General features: G+C 45.6%; 11 protein-coding genes across 11 annotated transcripts; 4 read left to right on the forward strand and 7 right to left on the reverse strand.

The window, feature by feature from the left end:
* Window positions 1–490: 490 nt before the first annotated feature.
* V865_001159 (uncharacterized protein) lies at window positions 491–6,074 on the forward strand (the record flags this gene model as incomplete). Its single annotated transcript, XM_066224982.1, has 27 exons — window positions 491–705; window positions 774–1,303; window positions 1,383–1,424; window positions 1,479–1,588; window positions 1,648–1,853; window positions 1,907–2,197; window positions 2,255–2,372; window positions 2,429–2,486; window positions 2,539–2,556; window positions 2,612–2,657; window positions 2,709–3,035; window positions 3,092–3,221; window positions 3,284–3,505; window positions 3,569–3,817; window positions 3,882–3,965; window positions 4,028–4,142; window positions 4,207–4,280; window positions 4,336–4,348; window positions 4,406–4,551; window positions 4,612–4,726; window positions 4,788–4,831; window positions 4,893–5,126; window positions 5,191–5,333; window positions 5,396–5,421; window positions 5,486–5,669; window positions 5,753–5,842; window positions 5,924–6,074. The coding sequence occupies 27 exons, from the start codon at window positions 491–493 to the stop codon at window positions 6,072–6,074; spliced, it is 3,981 nt and encodes a 1,326-aa protein (XP_066081079.1).
* Window positions 6,075–6,212: 138 nt separating this feature from the next.
* V865_001160 (uncharacterized protein) lies at window positions 6,213–8,079 on the reverse strand (the record flags this gene model as incomplete). Its single annotated transcript, XM_066224983.1, has 11 exons — window positions 6,213–6,314; window positions 6,379–6,512; window positions 6,610–6,709; window positions 6,784–6,829; window positions 6,884–6,969; window positions 7,022–7,131; window positions 7,189–7,257; window positions 7,319–7,681; window positions 7,746–7,805; window positions 7,871–7,956; window positions 8,018–8,079. 11 exons carry the CDS (start codon window positions 8,077–8,079, stop codon window positions 6,213–6,215), a joined length of 1,218 nt encoding a protein of 405 aa, XP_066081080.1.
* Window positions 8,080–8,589: 510 nt separating this feature from the next.
* V865_001161 (uncharacterized protein) lies at window positions 8,590–9,592 on the forward strand (the record flags this gene model as incomplete). Its single annotated transcript, XM_066224984.1, has 7 exons — window positions 8,590–8,703; window positions 8,761–8,825; window positions 8,892–8,999; window positions 9,063–9,158; window positions 9,225–9,321; window positions 9,387–9,481; window positions 9,544–9,592. 7 exons carry the CDS (start codon window positions 8,590–8,592, stop codon window positions 9,590–9,592), a joined length of 624 nt encoding a protein of 207 aa, XP_066081081.1.
* Window positions 9,593–9,892: 300 nt separating this feature from the next.
* V865_001162 (uncharacterized protein) lies at window positions 9,893–10,316 on the reverse strand (the record flags this gene model as incomplete). The annotated part of the gene is made up of 4 exons (XM_066224985.1): window positions 9,893–9,915; window positions 9,990–10,040; window positions 10,105–10,167; window positions 10,229–10,316. The coding sequence occupies 4 exons, from the start codon at window positions 10,314–10,316 to the stop codon at window positions 9,893–9,895; spliced, it is 225 nt and encodes a 74-aa protein (XP_066081082.1).
* A 752-nt stretch (window positions 10,317–11,068) lies between these two features.
* On the reverse strand, window positions 11,069–11,539 carry V865_001163 (uncharacterized protein; the record flags this gene model as incomplete). The annotated part of the gene is made up of 4 exons (XM_066224986.1): window positions 11,069–11,109; window positions 11,179–11,229; window positions 11,302–11,376; window positions 11,452–11,539. 4 exons carry the CDS (start codon window positions 11,537–11,539, stop codon window positions 11,069–11,071), a joined length of 255 nt encoding a protein of 84 aa, XP_066081083.1.
* Window positions 11,540–12,117: 578 nt separating this feature from the next.
* On the reverse strand, window positions 12,118–13,577 carry V865_001164 (uncharacterized protein; the record flags this gene model as incomplete). Its single annotated transcript, XM_066224987.1, has 6 exons — window positions 12,118–12,399; window positions 12,445–12,532; window positions 12,592–12,980; window positions 13,143–13,392; window positions 13,481–13,506; window positions 13,569–13,577. The coding sequence occupies 6 exons, from the start codon at window positions 13,575–13,577 to the stop codon at window positions 12,118–12,120; spliced, it is 1,044 nt and encodes a 347-aa protein (XP_066081084.1).
* Window positions 13,578–13,940: 363 nt separating this feature from the next.
* V865_001165 (uncharacterized protein) lies at window positions 13,941–14,691 on the forward strand (the record flags this gene model as incomplete). The annotated part of the gene is made up of 3 exons (XM_066224988.1): window positions 13,941–14,148; window positions 14,227–14,461; window positions 14,556–14,691. 3 exons carry the CDS (start codon window positions 13,941–13,943, stop codon window positions 14,689–14,691), a joined length of 579 nt encoding a protein of 192 aa, XP_066081085.1.
* A 179-nt stretch (window positions 14,692–14,870) lies between these two features.
* Window positions 14,871–20,146, reverse strand: V865_001166 (uncharacterized protein; the record flags this gene model as incomplete). Its single annotated transcript, XM_066224989.1, has 16 exons — window positions 14,871–15,092; window positions 15,149–15,310; window positions 15,364–15,550; window positions 15,608–15,667; window positions 15,727–15,767; window positions 15,830–16,333; window positions 16,386–16,527; window positions 16,586–16,649; window positions 16,706–16,720; window positions 16,780–18,750; window positions 18,803–19,201; window positions 19,259–19,319; window positions 19,375–19,562; window positions 19,630–19,744; window positions 19,796–20,064; window positions 20,119–20,146. 16 exons carry the CDS (start codon window positions 20,144–20,146, stop codon window positions 14,871–14,873), a joined length of 4,428 nt encoding a protein of 1,475 aa, XP_066081086.1.
* A 446-nt stretch (window positions 20,147–20,592) lies between these two features.
* Window positions 20,593–22,378, forward strand: V865_001167 (uncharacterized protein; the record flags this gene model as incomplete). Its single annotated transcript, XM_066224990.1, has 4 exons — window positions 20,593–20,899; window positions 20,963–21,126; window positions 21,187–21,278; window positions 21,346–22,378. 4 exons carry the CDS (start codon window positions 20,593–20,595, stop codon window positions 22,376–22,378), a joined length of 1,596 nt encoding a protein of 531 aa, XP_066081087.1.
* A 499-nt stretch (window positions 22,379–22,877) lies between these two features.
* Window positions 22,878–23,995, reverse strand: V865_001168 (uncharacterized protein; the record flags this gene model as incomplete). Its single annotated transcript, XM_066224991.1, has 2 exons — window positions 22,878–23,898; window positions 23,991–23,995. The coding sequence occupies 2 exons, from the start codon at window positions 23,993–23,995 to the stop codon at window positions 22,878–22,880; spliced, it is 1,026 nt and encodes a 341-aa protein (XP_066081088.1).
* Window positions 23,996–24,633: 638 nt separating this feature from the next.
* V865_001169 (uncharacterized protein) lies at window positions 24,634–25,382 on the reverse strand (the record flags this gene model as incomplete). Its single annotated transcript, XM_066224992.1, has 4 exons — window positions 24,634–24,861; window positions 24,931–25,058; window positions 25,128–25,241; window positions 25,313–25,382. 4 exons carry the CDS (start codon window positions 25,380–25,382, stop codon window positions 24,634–24,636), a joined length of 540 nt encoding a protein of 179 aa, XP_066081089.1.
* Between the last annotated feature and the right edge of the window lie 79 nt (window positions 25,383–25,461).

Consider the following 25,461-nt stretch of genomic DNA (forward strand, 5'->3'; position numbering starts at 1 on the left):
GGTCGAGTGGTGCTGATCTGATTGAGGTGAGTGACCTGCTATGTGAAAAGGAATAAAAGAGTGAAAAGGTATGTCTAACAATACCCATCTACCAACTACCACCTATATAGATGTATGGATGTGAGAGAGCGGAGATGGAATGGAATGGGTTGTGGTGGTGGTTGTTTTTTCACTCTTGGGACGCGTCTCACCTCAGCTCTTGTTTTGTTTGTTTACATTTGACACCTTCTGATAGTCGGCACGTGGTGTGACCTGACGTGGCATAATCATGCATTAGGAGTACACAGCCGCTCGGTTACTTCTGTGTCTTGTCGTCACCACACGAGTGAGAGTGAGACTCGGGTGGTCGCGTTTACTTTGTCCTTTCGCAGCTCCAAACAACATTAGAACAGTCAAGAGCTCTCTCGACACTACTCGTTTGCTTGATAGCTTGTCGAGCGACTGAAGTTCCAAAGCCTCTCTTGATAGTCGCAATACAACATCCGACGCCATGTCGCGTCAGCAGCAAAATCCATTCGACGACTTGCTATCCGATAATCCCCATCCGAACCAACATACAACACAGGATGATCCTTTCGGAGATGACGAGCCAAATCTGTTCAGTCCATCGGGAGCAACGCCATATGGCCAAGGAGCTAGATCCGGTGCCGGAGGGGGCTCAAGTAAGCCTCAGCAAGGTTATGCATTAGATCCATTCTTTGACGAGTAAGTTGGATTCTTCTCTTCATCGGTAACATCGCTATACAGTCGAGGCTAATTGGCTAAAACTACAGTGACGACGAGTATGGCGGAGGTGGACAGTCCAGTGGATATATGGCACCTCAATCATCTTCTACGGTCAATGTGAACCGTTCATTCGGACGGTCTGATCCATCTTTGCTGGAATCGCACATGCCATTAGCTCAATCCGGAGCAGTACCAGCAGGTTTCGCCGGTCCACCAGACGATAAGCAATATCATCCCACGTCTTCAACGTCCAAGGCATATGGTATGGGAGGTGGAGATCCATTTGACGATGATATCGAAGGACCATCAGCCTACGCTTTCTCCGCTCCTGGATCAGGGCCATATGCTGCTCAGAAGAAACGCTCAAGATGGCAGAGAATAAGAGAGGATCATCTGACAGATGTAGATTGGACGTTTGGTCTGAATAAGATGTTGGGGAGAAGAGGGAAATTCGATGGTGTACCCAGGGAAATATCGTTGAATGATGCCGAAGGAAATAGGGTAAAAGGTTATGAGAAGAATTCGGTTACAACTGGAAAATATGGTCCTATAACTTTCTTACCAAAGTTCTTGTTTGGTGAGTAGTTTTAGCTGGTCTAAATGTGCGGATCGCCATATGTGAACAGTAGCTAAACATCGACCGATCTTTTTCTCAGCTGAATTTTCCAGATCTGCGAACTTGTTTTTCTTGTTCACTGGTGAGTTGCTGAACGACCCTAAAGCCAAGCAGTAAACCTGACCAGAATTTGCAGCAATCATCCAGCAAGTCCCCAACGTGTCTCCTACCGGTAGATATACGACTATAGTACCTCTTGCTGTCGTGCTAATAGCGAGTGCGTTCAAGGAGATCAAGGAGGATTTGGTGAGTTAGGTGATCTTTCAGCGGAACCCGGAAAATAGCTAATGTAACGGGTTGAGCAGAAACGGCATGCTTCTGATCGGTCTCTTAACAACAGCACAGCTCAAGTACTGATCAATCAAGCATTTCAACCTAGACCATGGAGGAGGATACGAGTTGGAGATATCGTTAGATTAGAAGCCAACGCATTCATACCTGCAGACATGGTCTTGTTGAGTAGTAGTGAACCTGAGGGTTTATGTTATATAGAAACAGCCAACTTGGACGGGTAAGTCTGTTCTCTTTCTCTGGGACTCCTTTTCTGATTTTCCTTCGCCGCAGAGAGACAAATTTGAAGATCAAACAATCGCATCCTTCCACAGCTACACTCACCAATCCTCAGGCAGTCTCCCTTCTTCGAGGTCATCTGCTTTCCGAAGCTCCGAATTCATCTTTATACACATACGACGGTACATTCCATCTTTCATCGACTCATCCCGGCGCAGCCCCCACTAAAATACCTGTCGGACCCAATCAGATGTTATTACGAGGTGCCCAGTTGAGAAATACCGAATGGGTGTATGGAGTAGTCGTCAATGCGGGTCATGAGACGAAATTAATGAGGAATGCAACGTAAGCGTTGGTACTTTGGATATCCTTATGGCAATGCTAATCTGAGCTTGTTGATAGCGATGCACCTGTCAAACGAACAGCTGTCGAGAGACAGGTCAACAGGCAGATTTTATATCTTTTCGTGCTGTTGCTCATTCTGTCACTGGTATCGACCATTGGAGGTAGTATAAGGACGGTATGTCTGATATCAAAGTCCAGAGCAAATCCCCACAACTGACTGTGATACCACAGGCATTCTTTAACAATAAGAGCTGGTACTTGCGGCTGGCTGGTGAAAGTCCAAATAAGGGTAAGCTTTTGTTGATTAATAGGCGAAACTCCATCGCTGATTCCTTGAATAGCAAAGCAGTTCATCGAGGGTGAGCTGAACTGGCCTAAACATATGCTCAACCAAATGCTAACGTTATATTGCAGATCTCCTGACATTTATCATCTTGTATAACAATCTCATTCCCATATCGTCAGTGCAGCTGTCCAATCCCCCTCTGCTCTTAGCTGACTTTCGTTGTAGTTTGATCATGACAATGGAAGTCGTCAAGTTCCAGCAAGCCTCGCTCATCAATTCCGATCTAGACATGTATTATGCTCCCACCGATACTCCTGCGCTATGTCGAACGTCTTCTTTAGTAGAGGAGTTGGGCCAAATAGCCTACATCTTCTCGGATAAGACTGGAACCTTGACAAGAAACGAAATGGAGTTCAGGGAATGCTCTGTATTTGGTACGATGTATGCTCAGACGGTTGATGATAATAAGAGGGAAATGGGTCAGAAGACTTTCGAAACGCTAAGACAGAGGTGTATGGAAGATAACGAAGAAGGTGCCACCCTGAGAGAGTTGTAAGTAACTTCTCCGTGTTGACACTGTTTTCAGACTGATGAAAAGGATTTTATAGCTTGTCATTACTTGCTGTCTGCCACACCGTTATTCCTGAAGAACGGGAGGGTAAAATGGTATATCAAGCCTCGAGTCCCGACGAAGCTGCTCTAGTCTCTGGTGCCGAAATGTTAGGCTATCGATTTCACGTAAGTCAGTTGTATATTGACAGTGGGAGTCAAAGACAACTGACCTTGCAGTTTCTACTCAGACCCGAAAACCCAAATCCGTGTTCATTGATGTCAATGGTCAATCGGAAGAATACGAAGTCCTGAATGTTTGCGAGTTCAACTCTTCTCGTAAGAGGATGTCAACTGTTGTGCGAGGTTCTGATGGACGCATCAAGCTATACACCAAAGGAGCGGATACCGTGATTTTCGAGAGGTTGGCTCCTGATCAGCAATTGACTGAGACGACTCTGGTGCATCTCGAAGTGAGCTCAGCTTCTCGGGTTCGTACTCAGATGACTAGAAACTGACTATGTTGACGGTTGTAGGATTACGCAACAGAAGGTCTTCGAACTCTCTGCTTAGCTTATCGAGAGATATCAGAGGATGAATATGCGAAATGGTCAATGATGTACGATAACGCCGCGGCTCAGATGCACGGCCGAGCAGAAGCTTTAGATAAAGCTGCGGAGGTGATTGAACAGAATTTGATCTTACTTGGTGCGACAGCTATCGAAGATAAACTTCAGGATGGTGTACCGGATGCGATCCATACTTTACAACAAGCTGGTATCAAGGTGAGTTGATAACGTCACAGCTTGGTCGTGTTCTGGAGCTGATACTTGTTTTGGAACCGGGTAGATCTGGGTTTTGACTGGAGATAGACAAGAGACAGCTATTAACATTGGTCTATCTTGTCGATTAATTTCTGAATCCATGAACCTGGTAAGTGCGATCCAGTGAATATACGTTCTTCCCGAAGCTGATGGTCATGTCTGCTGTGCTAGGTCATAATTAACACTGAAACTGCCACCGAAACCTCCGAGCTCCTGAACAAACGTCTGTTTGCTATCAAGAATCAAAGAATGGGTGGTGATGTCGAGGAACTAGCCTTGATCATCGGTATGTTTCAGCTTGGAGGATTACTACGCTATCGGAAAGTTGCTGATGTTTACCTCTTTCTCAGACGGCAAGAGTCTGACATATGCTTTGGAGAAAGATTGCGCAGATGTCTTCCTAGAATTGGCTGTTATGTGCAAGGTGAGTCGTCAAATACAAGTAGTGATATACACTGACTTTCTGGATTCTCAAACAGGCTGTCATCTGCTGTACGTACACACTCCACAGTCACCATTGAACAAGCACTGACTGGTCATCCTTCACAGGCCGAGTATCGCCACTGCAGAAAGCCCTCGTTGTCAAGTTGGTCAAGAAGAGTACCGACGCACCTCTTCTCGCCATTGGTGATGGTGCCAATGATGTCAGCATGATTCAAGCTGCTCATGTTGGAGTCGGTATATCGGGTGTAGAGGTAAGTCATTTGGTACATCGAGTCGGAAGCGCAATAGCTGACGAACGATGATCATATCAGGGTCTACAAGCCGCTCGATCTGCCGATGTTGCCATTTCTCAATTCAGGTTTTTGAGGAAATTGTTATTGGTTCATGGATCCTGGAGCTATCAGAGATTGACCAAGTTGATTCTATGTATGTTTGGTTTATCCTTGTACTGTGATTGAGTCGGTGCTGACGATGACATTCCCAATAGACTCTTTCTACAAGAATATAACATTTGCTTTGACCCTTTTCTGGGTAAGTACATCTGCCCACCGGTGATTGATCGACAATCAATTGACGTTGGACAATGCTGCAGTACTCTTGGTTCAATGACTTCTCCGGTCAAATCTCCTTCGAAGGATGGTCAATGTCCTACTACAATGTCATCTTTACGATCTTACCACCTTTGGTCATTGGTATATTCGATCAATTCGTCTCTGCGAGAATGTTAGATAGATATCCTCAATTATATCAATTAGGTCAAACGAACCATTTCTTCACTCCTGTGAGATTCTTCTATTGGGTAGGAAATGCTTTCTATCACAGTGTGGTGAGTGATTGATTTGACTTTTAGTATCTGACGTGTATTTCCTGACGACATGATCGATTGCTAGGTCCTGTTCCTCTTTTCAGTACTGGTATTTTATAATGACCTGATAGCTTCGGATGGTAAAAATTCTGGTTTATGGGTATGGGGTACTACACTGTACCTTGCAGTCCTTTTGACTGTCTTGGGCAAAGCCGCTTTGATATCAGAGTAAGCTTGACTGAGGTTGTGTATCCGAAGGAAGGACGCTTACCTTGTGCTTTTTTACTTAGCGTCTGGACGAAATATACTCTTGCCGGTGAGTATTGGTATCTCGCAAGGATTTTACTAGATACTAAGTACTGACCACTGTGTACGCTTAGCCATTCCCGGATCTTTCGTCTTTACGATGATTGCCCTTCCCTTATACGCCATCATTGCACCCCTGTTGAACTTCTCGCTGGATTATAAAGGGATAGTACCTAGATTATGGGCAGATGCGGTGTTTTACTTCTGTCTTATCTTGTTCCCTGTGGTCTGTCTTTTGAGAGATTACGTATGGAAATAGTGAGTGAACGAACGATCCCGAAATGGATTATTCTGTAATTTGTTATAACCCATGCTGATCTTCGTCTCATTTGATCAAACAGCTACTCGAGAACTTATCACCCTACTTCGTATCATATTGTCCAAGAAATCCAGAAATTCAATCTATCAGATTATCGACCTAGGCAAGAACAGTGAGTATACCCCTTTTCGTGTATCAACAACCTGCATCTAACCTTCATTGACTGATCCCTGTTGCATTTTACCTAATGCAGATTCCAAAAGGCGATCAAGAAAGTCCGAGCCACTCAACGTATGCGAAGACAACGAGGATTCGCCTTTTCCCAGACGGAGACAAACGATCAGGATCAGACTAGGTTGATCAGAGCGTACGATACGAGTGTAGCTAGACCTTCGGGATATTAGCGAATGGAAGGAAGAATGGAGTGTGGACAGTCAATTCATCTTGCAAATGAAATATCCTTTTTCCATACATCATACGATATGAATAGTGAATTATGCAATCTGATTATGCATTATAGTCATTACGAGTATATCTTGTGCTTAGAAATCTAACAGGGCAGTATTTGATATAAGATCCTTTGGTGGTGGTGTTACAGGTCTCTCGAATATCTTTTCAGGTATATCGCATGGTAGTCCATCGTTCTAGCCAAACAGACCATGATGTCAGCTAGAGAACGTTATACATGCAAGATCAGCTGAAGCTTACGTCGATATCAAAAGCCGCCCAAGGTAAGTTTCTTGTCGATCCTGACATCGAAGCATGGACGTAACGCAGCTCATCGCCTGGATGACCACGGAACAAACACAGTCGCAAGGTTTTACCTGTCGTCCATGCGTCGCCTAAAAGAAATCAGAATTTCAGCTAAAGACCCCATTTCCATCGAATAGCTGACTATGCAAAGTCTGAGGCTAATGTCGGGTACCTCGAGTGACCCACCTAGCTGAGGCATCAGGATTGCTCTATCGCCAGTATCGAAATTGGCAGGTTTGTTCTCGGCCGTCATCAATTTCGTTGCCATCTGATTACAGACGATTACCTGTTCAACTGCGGTGTGAGCTAATCTACTGTAGGATCATGAATATTCAGCGTGAGCTGAGTGATCATACTTACTGCGCAATGATGCAGTGTAGTGGCTTGACCGATCTTCTGTTTGACCCTACGAGATGATCATAAGCTATAACAGAAATCCTCTCGGAAAACAATAGCTCACAGTTCCATCATCCTTCTTCTGGTACTCATATCTAGTCCAGGCTGTCTGAAGTGGAAACTCAAAGTGTCGATGACAATGAGGTTTACCTAGAATTTAATCAGCTTTCCACGTTTGGACACGATTAGACAGTTGGCGTACCTTCGGATGCGTTTCTAACCATTCATCAAGTGTATGTAGGAAAGCTATCATCTGAGTTTGAGTAGGTATTCGAACGAAATGTATACCATGGATTATATCGCGAGGTAGTGCTATAGGTCTCAGAGTCAATTGACATTGAGACGGTCTCAGCGCTGATGGCAACTCACTTGAGCAGGTTCTTGTGATTGCTTCAGCAGTTGTCCGAACTCTTTCTGCTGTTATACCACCTTCCGTGTCTGTACATTTACATAAATCAGTCTTCTCACAGACATAACCAGGATCTTTGGTTGAGCTCACCTATAATCAACACCTCACCGGCTGAATCTCCCTCATCATCCTCCAAGTCATCGATCCCAGTCATCCTAGCATTCAATACGATACCCAGAGCAACAGCGGTTTTCCCTATTCCCGGTGGACCGGATATCTCGATAGCCATCCCGGGTGTGATCGCAGCGCTATCTTCCTTCTCTTTCCCCTTCCGTGATGGCTTACTAGGAAGCCGACGCCGAGCTGCATCTTGGAAATGGGCGATGAGATGATCTATCGAGGTGGAGGATGTAGAGAAATGAGGCAAGTAAGCGGATGAAAGCAGGTCGGCAGCTGTGGATGCCTGGATCTGGCTCTGAGGTGGGATGTGATGCGATGGCTGTTGTGATGAGCCTGATGAGGCAGGTAAAAGCTTATGAGCTACATGTCATGTCAACAAAAACAAACGTCAACTCACCTTGAAACGATTCGATTTGCTGACGTAAATCTTCGGCTTGATGTTTCGGTATGCCAATTTCTGTACGAAGTAGGTCTGAGCTGATGTCATGTAGACAGACTGACTAGAAGAGTGGAGCAGCTCACCGGCACTTATGTCGTTGGCTGATAGCTGTTGAACATCTCCCAAGCTTTTATAGCCAGCATCGATCAGAGCAGACTTGAGCGCTCGACTGCTTGATAGCAATAGGTCAGCGATAGGAGGGGACCGCGTGTTCGGAAGCGGTAACGTACGGTATGTTAAGTATAGATATCGGCCGAGATTGGGAGCCAGCCTGACTCTGTTGAGCTATCATTGGACCTCGCAGTGGGTATCGTGGTCCTGATGGGCATCAAAGGGGTGACTAGTAAGTAAGGATGAGAGGAAGAAACCAAAATCGATCGCGTCCGTCTGCTGTATGTTGCGAGATGAGGTGGACAGACACAGGTGGAGGTCGGTTCACCTAGATGCCACGTGTCGACCATGCGAGTCATAGCTGGGGCCGCGTTTGCGCGTTGTCACTGTTGGATTGACGATGGACGATGATGATGGAATTGGGATTCAACCTTTCAAGCGTCCATCGATATACATTGCAGTCCATTCGCTGCAGCATATCTCTCGCTCATCCATCATATCGACCCTCTTACGAGCAAGATACATTACTCCCACTCAACCGACTTCTGATTGCCTCGGGCTTGCACATCGTTTATTCTCTTCTCAACATGGTATGTCTTTGTTCCCCTCTGCTCATCATGATGAACGCCCTTGGACGTAATTCTGGGACCTATGAGGCTGAAGCTGACTCTCATACCCCTGTCAGTCTGTAATGGAACTCAACGGAGGTTCGGTGGTAGCGATGATCGGTAAAGACTGTGTCGCTATCGCCTCAGATCTGAGATTAGGAAATCAGGCTGTCGGTGTGGCTTCAAACTTTGACAAGGTGAGTTCTGTCCTCTCTCATGCGTAGGGCAATGAGCTCATATTGGTTATCGTTCAGGTATTCCCTGTGAATGATAAATTATACTATGGATTACCAGGTCTTGCTACGGATGTATACACATTGTGAGTGGGAATTGAACCATCATCCGAAATGTATCGTTATGCTGATATGCTATTATTCGTACTCAGGAAAGAACACCTTAGATTCCGAGTAAATATGTATAGGATGAAAGAAGAGAGGGAAATCACCCCCAAGACATTCACTCACCTCGTCTCAAGTACACTGTACGAAAAGAGGTGAGCTTTTGAATATAAACCTTCCTTTTGGAGTAGAATAAAGCTAATGTAAATCCATCTCAGATTCGGTCCATTCTTCATCGAACCTGTAGTGGCTGGTCTTCCCACACCAACGGAGTTAGATCCGCATCCCAAACCATTTATCTCCACTATGGACACGTAAGCTGCTCGCACCTTTCAAAAGCAATGGGCACGCACAGCTTACGACAACTCATACATTTGTAGTATCGGCTGTATAACAACGCCAAAGGATTTCGCAGTAGCTGGTACAGCGGCAGATAAGTTGTATGGTGTAGCTGAAGGATTATGGGAGCCTGATCTTGTGAGTCAGCTATGTGGTACGGATACATTTCGCCCACGTATAGCTGAGACTGTGACATTTAATAGGAACCCGAGGATTTGTTCGAAACCGTCTCTCAGACCTTATTGAATGCTGTAGATCGAGATGCCCTGAGTGGTTGGGGTGCAGTCGTCCATATCATGTGAGTTGGTCATATTCATATCGATGCAATCAAGTCATCTTGCTAATTGGTTTCGATTTCAGTACCCATGACAAGGTGATCACCCGAACTCTTAGAGCTAGAATGGATTAAAGGGAAAGGGCAGAAGCAGTAATTGGTATAGAGAGATTCGTAAGACCTTCACGACAAATCACATGTATATCATCAGAACATCAAACTTTTTGATGTCCTTGTTCTGTGCGTTACTCCTATCAAGCTCAGATCAATTTCTTGGTGACGGAAATGGAGACATTTTCTGACCTCGTCACCCGGAACATTACATCACTGATTAAGCATACGACCTCGTAAGACTACGAAAGACATTGTCTAACATTATAAACTACCTGAGCATCCTCAATTCCTACCACAGCTCTTTACTCTGGACCGTCGGATTTAAGAAGGATAACAAGTCATGCCTGAGTGAGAACAGCCACTTGTCAATGTCATCTTACACGACAAACATTCATACATGAGTATGAGCTTGACTCACTACATCCTTGAGGGTCTCGACAGGTGAATCTGACACCATTTCTGGGACAGTCTAATGTTAGAACCATCAGTGATCCATACTCGATCGCATGAATATGTTGAATGAATCTACTTACAGCAAACTTCGTAATATCCACAAGTGATGACCTGTCTCTCTTCGATATCCTTTTTGACGAGACCTGTAATGACTCTGTCAGTACTAATCGAGGTGCTACAACTGACAGGGAACGGACGACATACCTTCCTCGACGGGGATAGCAGTTGGAGCAGCGGAAATAGCAGTAGCAAGTGTAAGAGCAGTGATGATCGAACTGAACTTGAAAAACATCATGATTATGATTCTCAAAATTTTGAATATCGGACAAGTCAGATCAATCCCGTAGGTATCGAATTATATATATATTTATAGACAGAGACATATTGCTCGGCTTTCCGTCATCTGATCATCGAACAGAGCGATGCCAAGAAGTCGAGGATTGAGTTCTAGAAGTAGGAACAGTCACAACACGACCTTGATGAAGTTAGTAGACGATTTAATTGATTGTGTACCTCGTAAGTGAGATCTGATCTGATGGTAGTCAACTTGTGAGAGTCACATTCCATCAAAATGACCCCACTTGAATGGTGTAACTGTGAGGCGGTACTACCTTTCGAGGTGTTGTGAGAGTACGTACTCCCCCATCAACACCATCAAACAAGAGGCACTTGTCCGTCAAAGTGAGATTCGAAGACTGTCTCTGATCTAAAAGTCAAACCGATCTGGACTCAAGATCTCTTTGATGGGGATCTGTTGAAGGCGATGCGCCTGCATCTTGTATCTCAATCTCGTGTCCAAGGGGTTTGTTCAAGTGAAGATTGCTTGATTGTACCTTTGTGGCACGGGGGATAGTAGTAACACCAGAGTGATGGGATTGATCCACTTCATAAAGTCATGGGATCACACTCTAGAGATAACCATGTATATATGCATGCGTGTACACTCATCAGATCACCTAACTCAACCGATGAACTGATCATCACCGTCACCGTCAACTTATTCACCTTACGAGTATGATAGCCTCTAATAATCATTCATCCCATTTAAGCCTTGGGGATTATCGGTCCAGTGGGACAATCAAGCTCTACAAACAATATGTAACGAGGTCAATCAGAGACCAGACCCTTGTTTTACGAAATCAACCGATACTCACCGCAACCATTTACATCTTGACAAGTGAACCGTACTCTGGTTCTTGCACAATCTGTGAAATGAGAAATATTCGCAGTCCCATTAGATGGACACCTGTCGAGAATGAGAGGTGGAGACCACTCACAGCATACTTGGTGGTAAGCGCAATGGATCTCTTGCCTTTTGTCAATCGCCCCGACAATATCTCGTCCTTGCAGTGCTAAGTGAATTCCAAACAGAAGTCAACTTGATTGACTAATCTGGACAAGGGACGAAAGGTAGGTTTAAGACATACCGTCATTGCCAGCGACAGGAGCTGGAGCAGCGATAGCGAGACTCGCGAGCCCGAGAACCACGATGGAAGAGAATTTGATGAACAACATGTTGAGTTTCGTATTTGAGCTGGGCTGTTAGAGTTGTTAGAAGAGAGAGACTTCCAGACTTGTGGAAAGTCAGAATCAAGATCAGAAAAGATCTGTTAGGGGTGGTATAAATACCCATTCAGTCAGTCAAGTACAGCATATCGACAGCTTGGGTCTGATCGTCCACTTCAAAGACATGATCGTAGGGCTGCTCGTCACCCGACATATTGACATGATTGACGATCTCCTTTCATTATTCGGATCTTGCGACGAGGTCTATATTTAGCTATGACATTTCAGGTAGAGGTAGATTATTGTCTCCTTGGCAAGGATCATTCGTCTTCTCTTTTGACAGTTCCATCTTGCACACTGGTATGTCTGGTCTGGTGATGGAGATAAAAGCTGCGAACATCAGTATGATACACAATTTTGATCGTCGGTTCGAAGCCGAATAATGATATAATCAACGGACAAGCAGATCAGAGGCCCTCTTCTTAAAATTTGATCTCGTTCTTCTTACAGAATGGTGCATAACTTGATCAATATACAATGCTTATACCTCCTTTTCCCCATCCAGCCCCTTGTTGCGATATACAGCTCTATTGTTCCTCATCCAACCAATCAAGGAACTGGGGAGTAAAATAACTCAAGATGATACTCGCACCGGCCCTTACCATACTTTCCGTAGTCTCAAAAGCCATCTCCTTCAAACCGTATATACCCTTTTCGGCGCCGGCTACGACCATCGCGTATTCACCTGATACCTGGTAACAGGCCGTTGGATGATCAGGTGCGTACTGAGCACAATCTGATATGATGTCGAGGTATGGCAAGGACGGTTTGACCATCAAGATATCGGCTCCTTCCCTTGCGTCTCGTTGCTATAATTCGCCAGGTCAGCTGATGAAATTTGGGTTATCACTTACGATTGCACGTCGAGCCAGTGATCGACCGTTGGGAGGAAGCTGATAACATTTCCTGTTACCGAACGAAGGTGCTGAGCCAGCAGCGTCCCTGAAGTGAACCCAAATTCAGCGATAATCTATATGAAAGAGCAATTAATGGGAACCCACCTGAATGGGCCATATAATCCACTTGCAAATTTAGCAGAGTAACTCATCAGGGCACATCTGTTCGCCAGACCAGCATGCATCAGTCCCAACTTGATAGCTCTGATCCTTCCATCCATCATGTCACTGGGAGCCACACAATGAGCACCCGCTTTGGCATATGCGACAGCGACTTCCGCGATCCTCTGAGCGGAAGGTTCCATCTCGATTGTAGGCTGGTTGGAGTGTCCGGGGTTAGGCAAAGACGACAAGATACCGCAATGACCATGAGAGGTGTATTCGCATAGGCATACGTCGACGGTGAGCATGAGTTGAGGGAAGAGTTTGCTAAGAAGATGGAGAGCTTGAATGACGGGTGTGGAGGGGTCGTCGGCGGCACTACCTCGAGCGTCCTATCGACGAAATACGAAGTTCAGTTAGTATCGTTAATCTCCTCCTGGACCATCCGTCTACCCACCCCCGTCATTCGCGCCAAATCCTACTTGACTTTGTATAACTTGGTCCTGAAATAACACCACATCTCCATCGCCTGATGATATAGAAAGCTCACTAACCTTCTCCATCTTCATAGGTACACCAAACAGTATAACACCTTTAAGACCCTTCTTCACCAGCGGACCTAAGAACCCTTCCAATTTATTTAAACCCCATCTTTTCTGTCCTGGCAAAGAGCTGATGACTTCCTCCGCATCTGGATCGTCCGATATGAAGATGGGGTAGATGAACATTGATTTCGTAAGGTTTCGTCCATTCGATTGCCATGATCGAAGGGTTGGGTGATGTATACCCCCGTGTAGGATGGATCTGTACAATGTGAGAGATATCAGCATTGGATCTACGAGGTCTCTATGGTAGACTTAAGCCAATTGAGCTTGAATGAGGAGGTACTTACGACACATCGAGAGGAGGAGCTTTGAACTGACACGATCAGATATGTTAGCTCAGCTTCACAGCAGATGATCAAGTGCAAGGTAGCTTACTTCTGACATATTGGATCGGAGTACGCTTGAGAAACTGTCGAAAGATTTGATAGCGGTGTTGATTTGAGTTTTATAGTATATGATGTGGTAGGTGATAGATGCTTTCCACTCCTGATCTTTTTTCGAGTTGATTATGTAGTTGATTTTCGGCTAACTCCTGCTATGACACACCTCTGCTTCCCAGTTTCCCACGGTTGTACCTACTACCCTAAATTACCTTACCTCATCATTACTCTCTCTTACCACGACCAAGACTTGCTTCTCCTCTCATGCAACGAGATATTCATCACTCATCTACCATTTATGATCACATCACACGATCAAGACCTATACAGCCCACATCCAAGTACTCGCAAAACATCAAAAGCAAACATGTCAACCCAACCTCGTCAGCAGCCTGGATCAGCACGTACGACCACCCAGACTGAGATCGAAGCTGGACCATCGACTACTCCGTCTCCCTCCGAACAACCTCCAGCGGGTGTATTGAAATTACGTGGTGGACCCTTGAAGAAGCAGAGGGTGGTATGGAGCGATGAGACGGTGGATAATGAAGGTATGGGAAAGAAGAAGTCGAAGAGTGAGTTCTAGTCATACTCCTCAATATCTGTTCTGTATCCTTATACACATGTTGCTAATTCCTCATATTACAATTTAGTATGTTGTATATATCATAAACCAAAGGCATTCGACGAATCTTCCGACGAGTCTTCCTCATGCTCATCATCCGATGAAGGCCATTCACATTCGCCTAGACGATCGAATTCCCATAAACATGCGAATGGGAAAGGTCAAAAGCAGAGATCGAGAGATGGTGGTCATGGAGATGCGGAAGTATCGTCAGGTTCTCAGAGTTCGGAATCGGATGGCGGAGCAGGTGATGGACGTGCGAGGTGAGTATCATTGTACTACATATTCTTTTACGCCAAAGTAACTCTGAACTAGAGAAAGAACGGTGTTGACGGAATTGCTTATACCTTTATTTAGACCTAGTCGAAAACCTAGAAAACATCGTCATTCGCATGACTGCGATCATCACGGTACAGGAAGAGTCAACAAATACGATGTACAGCCGAAACCTTCTGGCGGAGCATCAGGCGATCAGAGTCAGGATAGGTCGTGAGGAGAATCTGGTCACCAGATCATTCCTCATTCCTCAATTCTCAATTTTCCTCCTTGTTTTCACTTCTGTACCAATGTAACTTGTCCATTAGTGTGTCTTTTCGGATAGATATTATTCTATAGATGAGTACATGTACATTAACCATGTATGTATAATAGACTGTATGCTATCTATCCTGTCTATTTCAACCCCACTCTAGCTTCCTCCTCATTGAACGCAACTCGCAAGCATTTCATACCAAGCTCAAACCATCTTTCTTGACTTTCCGTCAATTTCTTCCCCCTCAGCCGTGTTGACATGGCTGCAGCGAACTGTTCTCGGAGCAACTTGATGGCTATAGCAGTTTTGGGAGAGACGTGATATCGTATCTTTCGGTCGAGATGGAGAGATGAAGCAGGTATCTACAGAATAGGAGGATTAACCATCTAAACAAGACGAGGTATCATCGATTGCTCACCCTAAAATCGGCTATATCACCACATAATAGAGCTAAAGCTTTATCGTCCACTGGTCCTGTCTCCCACGCATATAATCGCTTGGATTGCATGATGGTGAAGTATGCCAAATAATTCGTTCCAAAATCGGATCTTGGGACTTTGAAGTTGACCGAGCTAGGATGCTGTATACCAGAATGATTAGCTTCGTTAATCATGCTTCAATCATTTCACTCACTATAGCTACTGGCTGTTGATTGATGATCGTCTTCAAGCCACCACCAGATGAGGGATCAAGGGATAGAAGCTTAGGATATAACCCAGCTGCCAATGCACCTCCTAAAATATTGACATCGGCCCCGTTGATATTGAACTCAGGAGGAACGTTGACGAATCGAGTACGAACGCCTCGAGAGAAACGTGCTCTACGTGATTGGCCAAATGAGCGACATGACTCACACCCTTTGCGCCGAAGGACTCACTGGCTGACATCCCGACGTTGCTCCGGCGTAGCATCGACGAAAGACGAGTCAACGAGATATCTAAACAAGGTAGTCAGTACGAAATCCCTTCCCACCATCCGCGAGATTCTATGGCTCACGCTAATAATTGTTGACGAAGCTCTTCGATCTGTTGCAAGTTCTGTAGAAGACCATCTCAGTATGCGTTACAATCACCAATTCATTATTTGGGAGTTGACTCACTTGCAATGACACAAAGTTCTTCTTGCAGAACACTCTCACGAACGCAGGATTCTCCGAAGCTTTCCTAAAACTATCAAACACATTGGCAATAGTCAGGAAATCGCTGTTCCCAACGGCGAAGCTCTTCTTCGCGTTCTCCGCTAAAGCCTCGAATCCGAAGGGGGTGACAAAGGGCGATTTTGAGTTGAGGGTGGCGGCGATGGTCAAAGCTGGATCAAGACATCTCATCATAGCTGCGACAAGCAGGAATTTTCCGAGATGAACGTCCATCGGTAACTTCGATAGTAGTCGACCCATTGGAGTGATGTCTTCGTTGATTGTGAGTGCTTTCACCTCGACCAGAGAGGAGATGGCACGCTGAATGTTTACTGGTGATGGTGGATCAAGAGCTTGCAGAAGAACGGACTCGATAGTCTTTCCGAGTGGTACCTTGAGTATTTTAATTCGTAGAGCGAGGTCCTGAAGTGAGAGTCGAAGCATCTCAGGTATAGGATGTTCGGCGAGCTGAAAGGAGAATCAGCAAGTACGCATAGAACTATTTCATCAAATCGCATACCTGAGTATCGTGTCTAGCTTTAGTGAAGAGGTGGAAAGCGAGACCCTCTTGTACTCGGCCAGCTCGACCTCGCCGCTGTTTAGCGTTACTTCGGGCGATGTACGTTTCGACGAGTCGGGATAATTGACGTTTTTCATCGTAGCTGCGGGAGTAGATATCTCAGCCTCGATCATTGTGACCTATCACAGGAGTCGGCTCACCGCATCTCTCGATGTTTACCGCTATCAATGACGCAGGTGATATCGGGGATGGTGACACCGGTCTCTGAAGCAGGATGGGGTTAGCATGCTACGATATCGATTGGAACTTGATCAACACACCAGCAATATTCGTCGCTAGGAGCGTTGAAACCTGTATCAGCATGTGTCATGTGTCGCCAGTGAAGAGTACTCACAGATCACAATCTTCCTGACTCCCTTCGGAGGTATATCAAAAACTGCGCTCTGTCCTTCAGAGCTGATTGTAGAGTGTAAGGGATATACAACGAATTCATTACTTCCGAAAGCGGGGTGGGACTGGAGCGAATCAGTCAATTTCCTAATTTCTGCGAGACCAGGCATGAACACCAAAGTAGCCTGTGAGAAAGGAACGAGTTTTTGATCCTCGTAACATATTTTCTCGAGTAAGCGAACAATGAGATCGTAAGGTATCTGCCGAGAGTCTAGTAAGTTGAGAGTTGATACGGTGTTCGAAGAATATTTGGCAGATGACAGTTTCGCAGGATTGGATGAACGACTTTTACCATCATCATCTTCATCGTCTGATGGGTCAGAATCGGATTTCGCCCCTTCTTCATTCCATTCCACCATCTGACCAACAGGTTTGAAGTTTCTGCCTCTGACTGCATAGGGAGAATCCTCGTCAATGTGCCAATCTGTGATTTGAACAGCATCTTCGAGGTAGTTCACCTGAACGGGGAAAGTCCGTCCAGGAACAGAAAGGAAAGGACATCCGCCGAAGAAATTCGATATCTTCTCTGCATCTACGGTAGCTGACATGAGCACCACTTTCAAGTCTTTTCGTTGTCGAATTAGGTTCTTGAGCACGATAAGGAGGAAATCGGACTCGATGGATCTTTCGTGTACTTCGTCTACGATGATATGCGTGACTTCGTCGAAAGCTGTTCCTTTAGATCCTCCAGTTGACCCACTCTCAAGCATACGTAGGGCAATACCATTGGTAACGAAAGCGAGACGAGTGGCTGGTGATACTTTAGCTTCCAGTCGGATAGAGTAACCGACCAAGGAGGAGTTTGTACCCATAGCACCTGCAGAGTCGCCTAATTCTTGTGATACTCGCTGAGCCAGTGATATGGCACTAATTCGTCTTGGTTCGGTGACGTAGATCTTGCAAGGTTTACCTTTGGAAAGCTGATCCTCAAGGATGAAAGAAGGAAGTTGAGTCGATTTACCGCAACCAGTCTCTCCGCTGAGTACGATAATTTGGGATTCGTCAAGGGCGGATACGATTTGTTCTCGGAAGGATGCAATCGGTAAGGTATTTCGCTGTTGTAGCATTTTCTGATATGCGGGAGATGACCTGCGCTTCTCGAAGTCATCTTGTAGCTGCTGGGAGAAGCGATCGACAAGTGCTTGCTCGGTCCGAACAGCTGGTGTGTTTGTTCCGGTAGAACTGCTTTTGGTAGCTATATCTGATTTCGGTTCTGCTACCGGTTCAATAGCCTTCTTCTCATACAGATTTTTTATCTTCGCCCAAATCTCCCTCTTACCGACGTCTTCCTGTTCCTTCCTTTTGACTTCTAGTTCTTCCCATAATTCCCTATAATCAGGTGGCATAGTTCTCCAATTTATTCCCGAAAGTGTACCGTCAGCCGAAAGATCGTTGAGTGCGAGGGTAGAAACGTAATTTTCAGCTTCTGCCATGTCATTACAGGCGATTTCGTCCATACGCCACACTTTTCTCCTACCAGTAGACCAGCGGATCTCAAGACCTGCTCGAGCAGCACGACTCCCACCGGATAATTTGGCATAAGTGAACACAGCTTGTTTCGATTGTTTGGTGACAGCGGATTTGAGTATATTCTTGGGGATGTTTCCGGCAAAGGAGGATTTGGGAATAGCCATCGAGCGGACCGTTATAGAGGTATTCGAGGTCGATGGCTCCTCAGATATCTGGGGCTCAGCAGGTTCGTCCAGCATTCCTCCAAATAGTCCACCTTCCTCTTCATCTTCATCTCCCGACCCGCTGAAAATGTCCTCTGTCTGGGCAGATGTTTCGTCAGGTGCGGGTGAATTGTCATCCAATGCAATTTTCCTGTCTTCGTCGGGCTTGATGGAAGTTCCTTTCAGCCTAGCTGCGAGTGCCGCAGCATCTCTTTGCGATTTGAGGGATTTCAAAATGACATCTGAATAAATGTCAGCATTCATTAGATGCCGTCGACCCAAGACTCGGCTCACCAGCATCTTTCCTACTAAATAGATATTCCTTCTCCACTTTGCCTATCTTGTCTTTCAGCTGCCTCATCTCCGGAGTCTCTAGGATTACACCACTCCCTTTGCCTTTCTTTCCCTTGCCTTTGTTCCCTCCAGCCGCAAGTTTGAGGTTATCCAGTTCCAATGAAAGCTTTGCCCATGTCTCGTTGATCTTGTTCGAATCAAAGTCGTCATCTGAGTCAGACTCGGAAGCGGGTGAGTTATCAAGGGACTGGAATAAGGATGTCGGGGCTGTTGAAGAGGGAGTAAAAGATTGAGTTGACTGCTGAGGTGCTTTGGGTTTGGTGACTTCCGGCAGAGGTGTCGTGTCGTCCGATGTGGGCAGCTCAAGCAAAGGTTCTTCAGGCTGTACTAAACTGGGTTCTGGACTCATACCGATCAGTTTTTTCATACATAAGAAGAGAGATTATGGGTATTCACCTTCTTTCACAGCATATTCTCCTTGCTGTAAACATTCATCTTCGGTCAAATGAGTCCACATCTGAAGGTAGGTCAGCGAATAGGAAGATTTGTGATAAGAGGAATTGTCTGCTTACCCATTCTAAAGCTTCTTCCCAATAAACATTCTCGTTTAGTCCCTCCAGCAAGCACTGCTCGATCCTTTCGTCCCGGAAACCGAGCTTCTTCAGGATATGGTAGATTATGTAGAATCGTAAAAGGCTTTTCTCGGTATCTATGCCAAGTACAGATTGAGGGATTGTCCTGGGTACCACAGTTGATAGATCTGTCGATACAGATGTCGTCAGTTCAGCCCAAGCGTGTTGTGCATTCTCTATGATATCGAAGCGTACCGTCCGCTATCTTTCCATTTTCTGCTGAAACTAACTCTAGCACCTCGTCTCGTACTTTTTCATCGAGTTCCAATTTGGGAAAAGAAGTTGCTAATCTTCGATCATACTCGATAGTCTGTAGAATATGATCAGTCAATTCAGAAGCACCAAGGCTGATGTAGCTCACTTTGACTACGCGAGCTACCTCTTTCTCTCCTTTCTCGTGTAGCTTGTCCACCAGGGATTGCAAAGCTGCTTTTTCCATAGCCTCGTCATCCTCCCAGTCAGCTTCCTGCTTGTTGACAGCAGGTAAATCAGGTTTCTCGTCTTTCGGTTGACTATTCTGCGTCCCATTGGTGAAAGTCTCCTTGACCTCTTCTTCTTTCTGAGCAGGTTCAGGTGCTGGCTCAGGCTTTTTTGAGGCCGTCGAGGTGGTAGCGAAACCCCTTTGTACGGCTGCAAAGGACGTCAGCGGGAGCAAGTCCAACGACTTGCAGGGCTGCGACTCACGCTTCAAGGACATCTTCTTCTTCCCCATGACGTATAGTAAGTTCGCGGTATGGTCTATTCCATTGAGGGGTGAGATGTGCTGTGATAAAGTTGAGATCTTTCAATCCTACAACGATGAAATTGACAGTACGGGTGTGGAGCTCCATCCCCCGTTGACAGTCATCCCGGCGGAGTAGTCCGCTGTTTTCAAGTTGAAGTTGTCTTAGTAATTCATGACTGATGTTGTTGCATTTGCCACTACTACTGATGCATACTGTATATCGACATTACGAGTGCATCCAACGTCTTACCAATCTTACCATTACCACTCCTGTGATACATCATCCATACCACAAAGCAATATGGGATTATAAATACATCTACCTAGCTTCTCTCCACTCCAGCTCTATCCCGTGATACCTCGTTTCAACACTGTCAGTATACCATTTGATCACCAATCCAGCTCAAACTGCGAGATCCTCCTTCAATTCAGCGATGCCCAAAAGGAAGTGCGCGCCATGCGACTCCCTTCCTACCCCGCCCATACAATTAGGTTCGCTCGACGCCGCTCTCGATTTACTAGCGTGCGACACTTTCACTAGGTTGGAGGGATTGACGGCGAAATTCGAAGCATGTGCAAAGGTCAAATTGGAAGAAGGTGTAGTAAAAGCGCGATGGGAGGAAGCGGTGAAGAGATATTGGGTTATGAAATCGATGGACGAGTTGTGCTGTACAGCTAAGAAGGCGGCTATCAAGGAAGCAGATGGGGAGAAGATGGAGGAGGACGGTGACTCACAGGCAGGTGGGTAATATTTTTTAGTCAATCTCTTCTGTTATTAAGTTTGCTGACAAATGGGATGCATAGATGGAGAAAAGAACGGCCGACCTCTACCCAGTCGACATCACATAGGTGCGATAGCTACACATTCATTGAACGCTGAGGAAGAGAGGGAATGGAGAAGATGGAACCCTAAATTAGGAGATGTCGTCCTTGTCGAAACGGCTGAAGATGGGTTCTGGCCGGGTAAAGTAGGTTCGACTTTCTGCCACAACAGGTTGAATTAATCAATAGGCTGATGATAATGCCAGATCATCGATAAGAAAGTCTTCTTTCAAGGTAGAACAGTACCTCGAGGAAATCATTTCTTCCCTGTCAGGATATATAACGAGGATATGGATCCGTGAGTGAACTCTCTACCACGGGTAACAAGACGTATCCGAGCATCGCTCATCTCCAATTCTCCTCAGCATCATCACGGTCAAAGCGAGACTAGTACCATTATCTCTTCGCCCGAATCCCCCTCTACTCGCTTCTCCAGCTTTACTCAGCGCATATCATCACGCCGCTTCACCCGCCACTTTCGATATGCTAGCTGCAGCGAGAGAATCCCTTGCGGCTCATAATAGAACCCATCCGGGCGTAGGAGATGATTCAGATCGTGCTAGAATTAAAGCAGATAAAGATGCATGGAACAAGACGGTCAATTGGGTCATGAACGAACGAAGGATCGAGAAGCTCAGGTCGGTTAGTGAAGAGCGAGATAAGCAGTTGAAGATGGTTATGAAGAGTGAGGTTTTAGAGGGTAAAGGAGAAGGTCGCGATAGACCATGTGATGGAGACGAGATGTCGAGCATATTCGGACCGAAGAAACGAAGAACCTTCGCTGTAGGGATGGAGGAAAATGGTAGTTCTTCCGGTACAGAAGGCGTCTCGTCTAGTATATTCGGTCCAATCAGCGTCAACGGCGGTCCTTCCACACCTCAACGAACAGCTTCTCCTTCACTTGCTTCGATCATCCGACCAACCCTCTTGACTCCCCAACGACCGAACTCGCCTCGTCGATCTTCACGAGAAAAACGCCGAAATGGTATATACATCGGTATGGGAGAATCAAGTCCACGAGGTCGTGGTTGTACATACACCCCACCTAGGATATTACCTTCTGGCGATGAAACTGCTGTTCGAAGCTCAGGATCGCCTGTGCCCACTCTTCAACGGTTCGACTTTGTCAGTCCCTTGGGACCTGTCAAGCAGGGTAAATTGGCTAATGGTGTGAACGGTGAGAGTCAAGCTTCTCCGGCGATGCTGGGCAATATAGGTAGAAGTGGTAGTTTGGAAGTCGTCAGGGAGGAAGAAGGTGAGGAGGATGGATGGACGGTCGTGGAGAAAAAGGGAAGGAGAAGAGCGGGTTCAGAGCCTGCGGCTGAGAAGAAAGAGCTGAAATCAGCTGACAATATTGTCAACGGCCCAATCAAAGATGATGAAATGATGGAATCATGATATGATAGTACCATATTATACCTTTGTCTTTATATAGATAGGATGTTGTTCATAGGTTGTAAGATTAAAGTCATCAATTATACCCACTTTCACCCTATACTCGCTATGTATCATCCTAATCCGCAATCGTACTGACACTCAAAGTTCAATTCGCAAGGTGACATCGTGAGCTCGTGACACGACTGAAGCTAGTGACTAAACTGGAAAGTGAAGAGGTATCATACACATAAGATACATGTATGGACATATTCTTTTCAGTTTTTTATCCTTTCGAGGCTTCTCGCTGAATCTATATACATATACAAATCACACAATCACCATACACGTATTTCTCTTTGTGATTGATGTTCTCCAGATCGAAATTGTATGAACTTTTCAGCACCTCTTCTTCTTGCCACTCAGATTTTCTACTGAATCAACTAAACCTAATAGCTGCAAATAATCAATGAACGAATAGGTCAATTGTATATAGAATGCAGAGACAACTTACGTTTTGTGTTTATCCGCTACCCTTCACTTTGACCTTGACCCGCCTAGCTTCCATCGCCGACAAGTCTAAGACGATCTTTGATCTTACATCTCTACGAATCTGGACTTCAATAACCACCTCTTCATCGCCATTGTCTTTTTCTGTTGTTGATATTACTTCTTCTGCACCCGTGGATTCTGTTTCATCATGTTCCGCTCCGTCAACCTGCTCCTGAGTTTTCAGAGCTGTACTCCCTTTTCCCTCAACTTCAGCACCTTCAGGAGCTTCGACAGCAGCTGCTGACCCGCCATTACCACTCACTTGAGCTGCTCGGTAGTCTCGTACTTTGAGCTTGTGATCTAGCGTTAGGAAGGAAGTGTCGATATCTCGATCTTCATGAGTAGCCCTAGAGAGATTGACAAATCTCTGCTGCCAGACGGTCATATCATCTTCGTCTGGCAAGGTGGAAGTCTTGGTTTTGGTTTGAGCATCGGTCGTTTTGAGAGGAGTGTCAAAAGGCAGGATGAGGTGATTTGGGGAGGAGCTAGAAGGCGTTCGAGTACCTTGAGGAGTAGTGATTCCCTCTTGACCATGTTTCTTTGACCCTTCTACCTGCTTCATCTCCTCCGTTCCCTTCCCTTTAGCATTATTACTTCCTCTTTCACCCTCGTCCTTCGGTACGGTCGTGAACATTGCTTCATTAATCTGCTTCGGGGAGAAGGAAGAGTAAGGATTTGCAAGCCGAACGGGTTTTCGTCGCTGCACTTGTCGAGCATAGGAGGTGGAGCGTCTATGAGGAGAAGGGACACCCTCGTTTCTTTTGATTCCCGAATCACTTCCCAAGGATGAGTGCTCTGGGTTGGGTGTTCCTCCTGGTCTGGGGAGGAGGAGAGAGAGCATTTCAAGTTCTGTATATGCGGGTATCGTTGAGGTTGAGAATTCACGCGTGGTAGTTTCATACTCAGCATTTGCGATCATAGGGAACTTGTTTTTAGGTTTGTTGCGTTCAATTGCTCGGGATGGTGATGGGGATCTTGATCGTTTCGTGGGTCTAGTATCACGAATTCGTCAGCTTGTTGCCACCGTGATGGGAAGGAAGGAAGAAAGGAAGAAAGGAAGAAAATGTGGTCATCTGCGACTTACGCCATGATGGTCAATTTATTTCTATCCTCTTTGTGATGATCAGAGAATATTCAGAGTTGAATGTGATTTGCACAAGCTCTTGACGAAGTCGAAGACGGGAATCGGGAAGAAGAAAGAAGAAAGAAGAAAGAAGAAAGAGAAGATGCAAAGTGGAAAAAGGACTTGGCATATATGCACATGTCTGTGCACCTTTCTTCTTCCTCGACAACTTGTTTGGTATATCCCAGGGCAGGAAGATACATCTTGACAGGGAATACCGTCTATAGCATGGGTAATAATAGCATAATCATAATCTGGCTGTTTACTCAAAGGATTTCTTTTTGGTAATTAATGATACTTCAATGGTACGAAATATATTCTTCTGCCGTCGTCAGCTTTGGTTAGGGAGTATCGCTTGGTCGCGCTTGCATCTCTCTTTGCTCATCATGAGTAACTGCCATCCATCAACAAGCCACATCCTCATTTCAACGGATTGTCGGATTGTAATGCTTTGTATTTTCAGTAGCCGCTGATAACTACTCGGTCAGCCCAGGATGATATTGTAGGGGAATGGAGAAAAAGCTTTTTGGCATTATATGTCATAATCGTCATAAATGGTATTATCTTACATTGAACAACATTATTTATCCCTTTCTAATTATATTCAACTTGAATGATCCGGGTTGTCAGATGCGCTGCTTTCCTCTTCTTCACTTTCCTCTTCACTACTCTCATTACTGCTATCGGAAGAAGAGGTCACATCGCTCTCTTCCGATTCTTCAGCATTTTGCTGCCCCTGAGCTGCCAATTTAGCAGGTGGTTCACTATCTATCACCGGTCCTAAATCACTTTTCGAATCTGATGGCGCATCAAAGACACCTAGTCCCAGGTCCTGCGATGAATCCAACATGAGTTCTACTGAACACCCAACCGCAAGGGTAAACACGGAAACACCACATACCATAGCTATCGCATTTCCTCCATTGATCTTTTCGATATTGACCGAATCAGGATTCTGAGCTGCTGCTGCCAGTAATTCTTGGTTCGATGCCTGCAACATCGGAAGGAAGGCTCTCGCTCGAGCTAATACTGTTGCAGAAGACATGATCAGCTCCATGACACGTTGCATAATTGATCCTTGTGATGAGACCAACTTACCATCACTCTCCGGCACCGCCGAAGGCCTATTTGGGATAGGGTTGGGTGGGCTTGGCAAAGATGTGCCTTTCGGTGAGTCTGAAGATGGTGAAGATATACTAGAGAGCAGATTGCCTGACAGAAGCACGGTATATCAGTGAGTCTGAATACACCGCTGATTTGATGCAAATTAATGGGCTACTCACCTAGCCGGGCTTCTCTCGCCTGAGACGATTCGACATCCAGCTTTTCTCGAGTGGTCGGCGTGGATGACATATTGGTTATCGTATGGGCCGGATAACTCTACTGATAAGGTTGTTGTATGTCAGAGTATGCTCAACGAATCAATAAGTTG

Source organism: Kwoniella europaea, chromosome 1 (assembly GCF_036810445.1).
Source record: "Kwoniella europaea PYCC6329 chromosome 1, complete sequence".
In the NCBI taxonomy this organism is placed as follows: Eukaryota; Fungi; Basidiomycota; class Tremellomycetes; order Tremellales; family Cryptococcaceae; genus Kwoniella; species Kwoniella europaea.